This window comes from Triticum aestivum, chromosome 4B (assembly GCF_018294505.1).
Source record: "Triticum aestivum cultivar Chinese Spring chromosome 4B, IWGSC CS RefSeq v2.1, whole genome shotgun sequence".
Lineage (NCBI taxonomy): Eukaryota > Viridiplantae > Streptophyta > Magnoliopsida > Poales > Poaceae > Triticum > Triticum aestivum.
Genome location: NC_057804.1, coordinates 631,467,158 through 631,475,485, shown reverse-complemented (window position 1 = coordinate 631,475,485; position 8,328 = coordinate 631,467,158). Strand labels below are relative to the sequence as shown.

The 8,328-nt window shown below is 51.3% G+C and overlaps 1 protein-coding gene across 1 annotated transcript; it reads right to left on the bottom strand.

Moving 5' to 3' along the window:
• Window positions 1-4,638: 4,638 nt before the first annotated feature.
• Window positions 4,639-6,478, bottom strand: LOC123089491 (GDSL esterase/lipase At5g55050-like). Its single transcript, XM_044511162.1, has 4 exons — window positions 6,110-6,478; window positions 5,896-6,029; window positions 5,297-5,771; window positions 4,639-5,130 (listed from the first exon to the last, which is right to left on the bottom strand). The coding sequence occupies exons 1-4, from the start codon at window positions 6,375-6,377 to the stop codon at window positions 5,069-5,071; spliced, it is 939 nt and encodes a 312-aa protein (XP_044367097.1). The 5' UTR covers window positions 6,378-6,478; the 3' UTR covers window positions 4,639-5,068.
• Between the last annotated feature and the right edge of the window lie 1,850 nt (window positions 6,479-8,328).

Genomic DNA, 8,328 nt, shown 5'->3' with positions numbered 1-8,328 from the left:
AGGAGGTAAAATTTTAAATCAGCAAACATTACATTGCACAATAAACTTGTTTCATATTACAGGATAAATTGAATGCATTCACTCAAAGATTACATCCTTTGTACATTGCTCCGCCACAAGGCAGGATCCCTCCAGGACACAGTCATAGTATAGTTCGGGTCGGCGGTGCTCCTTGCCCTTCGGTGGACCCTCAGTTGTCAGCATCGTGGCGTCCATCTTCGCTCAATGCATCTTCGCACGGGCAAAGACCATCCGCGCACCTTCGATGCAAACCGGCCGCTTTATGACTTCATGTTGTGGGCAGGCACTCACAAGCCGCTTCACGAGTCAGAAGTAGCTGCTGGGCATAGGCTCGGCAGGCCATAACCGAAGTATGAGGTCCTTCATGGCCAGTTCGGCTTCCTTGTGCAGCTCGACTAGCTGTTTCAGTTGGTCGCTTAAGGGCGTCAGAGGTTTTGGCTCAACGTATTGAGACCAGAGCAGCTTCTCCGTCGAGCTCCCTTCTTCGGCTTGGTAGAACTCGGCAGCATCTGATATGATGTGCGGCAGATCCACAAACGCTCCTGGAGAACTCCAAATTCGGGTAAGTAAAAAGAATGTCTCCTTCACATGCTTGCTTTCCATAAGAAAAGCCATACCCGCCACAATCTTTTTGGACGCCTGGACTTCCTGGAGGGCCCTCTGGGCTTTGGCTCTGGCGTCTTGCGCGCTCTGGAGGGCCTTGTCAAGCTCGGACTCTAGAGTCTTCGAGACACACTCCAAGGATTCGTACTTCTTGACGGCATCCTGGAGCTATTGCTGGACCTCGCTGACCCGAGCCTCCTGCTTCTCGCAAGCGGCGTGTTCCTTGGCCGCTCTGTCTTTGGCCTGGGCTAATGCCTTCTTAAGGGTCGCCACCTCGGTCGGGGCCCCTAATAAAATTCATAACGCTCTAATCACCGTGAACCATTTATCCTTCATAAGTATACATGCAGGGTTTTACATACCTTGGCTTTCCTCCAGCTGCCTTTTCACGAGGCCGAGCTCTCCTTTGGTCCGCTCCAGATCCTGCTTTAGTCTAGAGACCTCTGCAGTACGAGCGGCAGCGGCTAGCAACGACGCCTGCTTATTCACATAGACATCTTATGTTAGACTCCTGCGAATATTATTTGATCCTCTGTCCGACTTTTTCTTCCCGAACACCAAACATAGCATCAGGGGCTACTGTCTACACTGTGATATTTTCTCACAAATTTATTACTTACCTCAAAGCCTATTAGAAGGCTAGCGCAGGCTTCGGTCAGTCCCCTCTTAGCGGACTGGATCTTCTCGATCACCGTACTCTGATGAGGTGTTCTTCATCAATGGAAGCGCCTCGAAGCACTTCCAAGAAGCTATCCGGTGCCTCTGGATGGACAGAGGTCACCGGTACAGGCGGCTTGCCTCCCTTGTTCGGGAGAGGCTGCCTGCTTGAATCCGGAGCCACTTGGGTCTCCAGAGCCGTATTCGGCAACCGGGGTTTCACCCTCCGGCGTCTCCCCATTATCGGTGTCCACGGGGGTCTTTCTCCCTGTGTGTTCGGCAACCGGGGTTTCACCCTCCGGCGTCTCCCCTTGGCCTGGTATCCCTCGAGACAACACCTCGATGTGGTCCGCGGCCTTAGGGGAGGAGGCCGTAGGAAGAGACTTGTTGTTCATCACCGACGGGTCCAGCGATCCCTTCGAAGAGGAGGATATCTCGATGTTGGATTTGGCCAAACTGCAGGTGCATGTCTGGTGGATTAATAAGCAATAAAGCAAAAAAATACTGGAAATACTATTGTGTCCGGATACTTACGATTTGGCCATGGGCTTGGCCCTGGTCTCCCACTCCTCGCTGTTGTTGGTGGCTGCGGTGGAGTAGTCCGGGAGGTAGGTTTTTGCCTTCTTGGACGCCTTGGCCTCCCCGTGCGTGGAGGCTAGCCTCTTCTTCCTCCCCCCTTTAGGAGGGGGGGATTTCCTCCTCTTCCTCGTCGTCCTTAGCGAAGGAGTTTGTATCGGTGTCTTCGGACGTCACGTCGGAAGCACCCTTGCGCCGGAGACCCTCTCTGGTCCCCGTGGCCGCCATCTTGGCTTTCTTCTTTGGCACCTCGTAGGGCGCCGAAAATAGCATCCTCGTCAGGAGAGGTCTTTCTGGATCTTCTGGTAGCGGAGCCGGACAGTTAATCTACTCCGCTATCGTTACCCAAGCCTGAAAGATTGGCATGGAGGCTTAGGTTCCTCCAGCAGATGAGCCAGCAAAAGATACATCTTGCAAACATGAAAAACTTACCGGATTAGCCCGACGTTTCGCGCTGAGCCCGCGATTTTTGGTCGTGGGCGGTGGTACCTCGCCGGCCTTGAAGAGCACCTTCCAGGCGTCTTCATGCATCGTATCAAAGAGCTCTAGTAGCGCCTGGTGCTCGGCCGGATCGAACTCTCACAAACAACAAGCCCGATCCTAGCATGGGAGAATTAGGCGGAAGAGCATAACCTGGATCACATTGACAAGCTTAATATCCTTGCTTATCATGTTCTAGATACATGATTGGAACCCAAACAACTCTTCCGCTGAGCCCCAGGCCAAGCCCTTCTCTTGCCAGGAGGTAAGCCTCATGGGGATGCCGGATAGGAATTCGGGGGTCGCCGCCCAATTGGTGGCGCGCGGCTCGGTGATGTAGAACCACCCCAATTGCCACCCCTTCACGGTCTCCACAAAGGAGCCTTCGGGGCAGATAACATTGGGCATCTTGCCCACCATGGTGCCTCCGCACTTCGCTTGTTGGCCGCTCACTACCTTTGGCTTCATGTTAAAGGTCTTCAGCCATAGGCCGAAGTGAGGTGGGATGCGGAGAAAAGCCTCGCACATGACAATAAATGCCGAGATGTTGAGGATGGAGTTGGGAGATAAATCATGGATGTCTAGCCCGTAGTAGAACATTAGTCCGTGGACGAATGGATGGAGGGGGAATCCCAGCCCGCAGACGAAGTGGGAGAGGAACACTACCCTTTCCTGGGGCTCCGGGGTGGGGATGATCTGCCACTTGGCCGAAAGCCGATGAGCTATGTCTTTGGCCAAGTATCCGGCCTCCCGGAGCTTCTTGATGTCCTCCTGCTTAACAGAGGAGGCCATCCACTTGCCTCCCGCAACGGACATGTTCGGAATGTTTTTGCGGAGAAGGCGAAAGCTTGGGCGTTGGAGCTCGAGAATGGATGAGCAGAGGAAGGAGAAGGCGTGGGTGAAGAAGGGGAATACTTATCCCTTTATAAAGGAAGTAAAATCATGCACCTCCCCACTTGCCCTAGAACTCGCTTATTCCCCAAGCGTCGTGCTTATGGCACGGTGGGGTTACCCACACCCGTATTGATGAGAATCCCGTGATAAGGGGACACGATCTCTGCTTCGACAAGACGTGCCAATAAAACCGCCTCACGAAACATGCAGTAGCAGGCTGGGAAAATGGTTTGAATTATGACCGGGCCGTATCATGATGTCACGCTATAAAGAAATTGTCAGCAAATTAGACTTGTGGAATATTGTTCTCTCTACGGTGGTATGTGGAATTTGTTTTGCAGAGCCGGACACGATTCTTGTGTTCAAGATCTACTTTCAAGTATTCGGAGAAGGAACCCGCCTTAAAATGCCGAAGACAATCTGCGCGCCGGACTCATCGTCACTGAAGCCTGTTTCAGGGGTTACTGAGGGAGTCCTGGATTAAGAGGTCCTCGGACAGCCGGATTATATACTTTAGCCGGACTGTTGGACTATGAAGATACAAGATAGAAGACTTCGTCCCGTGTCCGGGTGGGACTCTCCTTTGCGTGGAAGGCAAGCTTGGCGATTCGGATATGTAGATTTCCTTCTTTGTAGCCGACTCTGTGTAACCCTAGCCCCCTCCGGTGTCTATATAAACTGGAGGGTTTAGTCCGTAGGACAGGAACAACAATCATAATCATAGGCTAGCTTGTAGGGTTAGCCTCTACGATCTCATGATAGATCAACTCTTGTAATACTCATATCATCAAGATCAATCAAGCAGGAAGTAGGGTATAACCTCCATAGAGAGGGCCCAAATCTGGGTAAACGTCGTGTCCCCCGCCTCCTCTTACCATTAGTCTTAGACGCATAGTTCGGGACGCCCCCCCCCCTACCCGAGATCCGCCGGTTTTGACACCGACACCCCCCCCCTCGCGGCCTATCCTTTGGGTAGTTGTGGGTGGTCCTGTCTGGATGCCATGGAACGTCCGCAATAAGTTGGTGACTGAACATGTGGTTCCCATGCGTGCGACTGGCGCAATTTTTCGTCAATCTAGTGCCTTCAGTTCCTGTGGCGCATAGGGGGAAACCTCGTGGCCGAGGAACAGGTGGGAGTGCTAAAAAATATCCAAACCGAATGAGCTCAAAGTTTTTGATTAGCATCAGCTTTAGCATCACTGGTGGTTTCTAGTTGTAAGTCAATGGCTAAGATTGACTGTAAACCACAACAATCAACCGTACGCTCGTACCAGATCGCAACTCTAAAATATAATTCCACGCAAAAAAAATCTAAAAAATAATCAAGAATATTTTAGACATTTCACCATACAAAAATTGTTTTAAACAGTATTTCAGAGACCAATTTGTAGACAGGAGAAACTGACGTTGACGAGTATTGTTTATTATTTCCTGCGAAACGTCACAACTAGGGCCAGCTTCGTCGAACTCATTTTTCGCATAAGTATTTTAAACAGTATTTCAGAGTGACATTTCGCATTCAGACACTCTGAATTACTTTGTTGCACGGCTAATTATTAATCTACCAGTAGCTTTTATACTGTATATATCTGTAAAAAAATAAGTAGATGAACGCGACGTGCACGAGTAGAGGAGCATGCGCGCTTGTGGAGTGCGGACCTAGCTAGCTAGCTAAATCTTCTGGGCCAGCTAGCTGGTCGAAGCTGATGGGCGCGGTGAACCCTGCCGCTCCGTCGAAGTAGGCGGCGGCGCTGAGCTCTCCGGCGCGCTGCGAGGGATGCCCGCGGTCCCAGAAGACGAAGCGGTCGTGGTCGGCACACGTCGTCGAGTTAGGCAGTCAGTCGCTGTCCGCCCCCATCCTCCCACTCCCGCAGCACGCGCTGTCTATGCTCACGTACCCTGCACCATCAAATCAAATCACGGGTTAATACAAGCGCCGGCTACTACGAACTGCTCATCGTTAAGAGTTTAATTTCCTTCGAGAAGTTCAAGTTAGGTATTTGCAAAAATCAAGTACCCATCCGTATCTCCCATGGAAAGGCAGCAAGAGGTACGGAGTACGTACCGGATGCCGCCGGGTTGGCGAAGGTGACTTGCGAGAGGTTGTAGTTGTCGGCGAGGGAGTAGTCGAGGCCCGGCAGCCGGGCGGCGAGGCCGGCCATGAGGGACCTGAGCTTGTCGTTGAAGCCGGCCGACAGCTGGTTGAGCCCGTCGTTGCACGCGCCAGTCGCGCTGAGCGCCCGCGCCACCGGCACGCAGCCCAGAAGCCCCACGTTGATGATCCCGAACTTCCTCGCGCCCATGCCGTACAGGTCCGTGATGGCCGCGGAGTAGCCGGAGATGAGTTTGGCGTAGAGCGCGGCGACGTCGCCCGGCGCGGCCGCGAACACGGAGATGTCGTTGCTGCCGACGCTGAAGAGGAAGAAGGACCTCGAGAGCAGGAGGCGCGCCGCGGCTTTGCCCACCCTGGCCTCCATGGCGGCCTTGGTTGACTCCATGTACCGCACCTGCTTCGACAGTGGGATATTGTTCCCCGCGTTCTGCATGCATGCACGCACGCAATGCATTATTAGCTTTGTTCACTTATCTCCATTCGTGCGTGTGGAACTCGTGGTGGATGGTAGGTAGCATGCACGTGCAAAAGATGGACCAAAATGAACTTACGGTTGAGTCCAGGATGCCTGCTCCGGCAGAAGCATAGCTCACGCCTGTGGCGAGAGCGCTGAGGAGCAGGGCGGTGGGGCGTGGCGCGAGCGACAGGTACGCCGGCGGGCTCTCCTTCAGTCCCAGTCTCATTGCTGAATACATGGTTGCACGTTACACGACCATCGACGCATCTTGAATTGATATATGTACGATCGATGGCTTAGATACGTACCGATGAAGTCGGCAACGTGGTAGCCGTTGCTGAACCGCCCCGTCGCCCGGGCGCCGCCGGGGAAGTCGACGCCGTTGAGGGGCGTGTTGGCCCTGGGCACGTTCGGCCCCGGCAGGTAGTTGTTGTTGCCCACGTCCAGCGTGGAGTCCCCGAACACGTACATCGCCGGCACCAGCCTCACCATCTTGCTCGGGCCAGCGGCGGGGGCACCGATGATCAAGCACAGCTGCAGGATGGAGACCATGGCCAGACTACTATTGCACCCCATGACCGTGATGATGGTCTGTGAGCTAACTGGAGTATATAGCTTGCGTCAGGCTGCACTCTCGATTGGTTTCTCGATCTCTTGGTGTGTGTGTTGGTTGCGACTGGGTAGGACTATTTATAGGCGCAGGCGCATGCGCGTTTTCAACTCTCTACCAAAGTCCCGGTCTCATTGCACCATATGCTGCACAATTCCTTCATTTTTTTCAGTCCGGACATTGGCCTTAAAATATGTGGATGTGATCTCCCCGGCCGGCGAGGAAGAAGGTTCGGCCCGAAAGGGATCAGAATCCAAAGGCCATGCGTTAGTGATGCAACACGCCCATTAGCCATGTGCGTATGCGGCCAGAGAATATGCCTACACTGATTTTCGATGTGCAGTACGTAACACTGCAGAGACCTGTCTGCATTTTCTTTCCTTCTCTGACAATTATTCCACGGTTTGTTAGTAGGTCTGCATCGATCGGAATAGTACTGTTAGCGTGTCTGCGCGCTCACTCTGCGCGATGTCTCGTTTTCGAATATATCCCATCTTTTCACCAATAGTAGCTCAGTGTTTTGCTTGGATTATTCATGTGGATGTGCACAGATGACATCTTTTTTTAATAGGGTTCGTCTATATCACATCTAGATGTGAGATAATATCTCACATCTAAGTATGATGTCAGCATCATCTTACTTTTTTCATTGTCTTTTCCGTTTGTTGGATGTGTACTCATCATCATCAAAATTACAGCCTCTTACGCATTTTTCGTTGACGTGCTTGTTGGCCACAGTCCCGCGTTGTGGTTGTGGCGATCCAATCATTTCCTGTGTCGCATGTGTAGGTGAGCTGCTACGGGCTGGAATCGATCAAATTGATTGCTTGGCTAGATTGAGCAACTAGTACTAGTAAAGAATCGATCAGGCTGCTTGTAGCTAGCTTGTACGTACACAAATATTTCTTTGTGCCATTTCAAAAAATAATTGAAACAATTAAAAAATGTTCATGCATTTTTTATTTGTTTCGTGCCACAAAAAAATCACGAGCCCACTGTGTCGCAACTCGGACAAAAAAAGTCATACCACAGTTACGAGTTGATGATGAACTTGCAAAATTGGGACATAAAAGAAAGTCAGACCCAGGTTGCGAGTTGAGGATGGGCTTACAACTGAAAAAAAGATCGGGCCGTAGTTGCGAGTCGATGGTGGCGTTGCAACTGGGAAAAACAGATCAGGGCCCAATTGCGAGTCAAGGGTGAACTTGCAACTGGGACAAAAAAAGACCGTGCCCCTATTGCGAGTGGAGGGTGGACTTACAACTAGGACAAAAAAAGTTAGACCCAGTTGCGAGTCGAGAGTGAACTTGCAGCTGTGACAAAAAAAGGTCCACCCCTAGTTGCGAGTCAAGGGTGGACTTGCAACTGAGACAAAAAAGATTGGGCCCAGTTGCGAGTCGTGAGTGGACTTGCAGCTGGGACAAAAAGAGGTCAACCCCCGATTGCGAGTCAAGGGTGGACTAGCATCTGGGACAAAAAAAAATGGGCCCAGTTGCGAGTCGGCGGTGGAGTTGCAAATCAAAAAAAATGTTGACCCTAGTTGTAAATCAAGGTTGGGCTATCAACTGAGAAAAAAAAGGTCGAGTCCAGATGTGAGTTGACGGTGGACTTGGAACTAGGACAAAATACACTTGCGAGTCGAGGGTGGACTTGCAATTGAGACTAAACAAGATCAGTTGCGACTTGAGGGTGAACTTGCAATTGGGACAAAAATAAGTTGGGTCTGAACTTAAAACTGGGACAAAAAAAGTTTCAAGCTCAGTTGTAATTCGAGGATGAACTAGCAACTGAGACAAAAAATGCCGAAGTTCAGTTATGGGTCGAAGGTGGGGTTGTAACTATGACAAAAGAAGATTGACCCCCATTGCAAGTTGAGGTTAGACTTGCAACTTGGACAAAAAATACAAACCTTGTTTA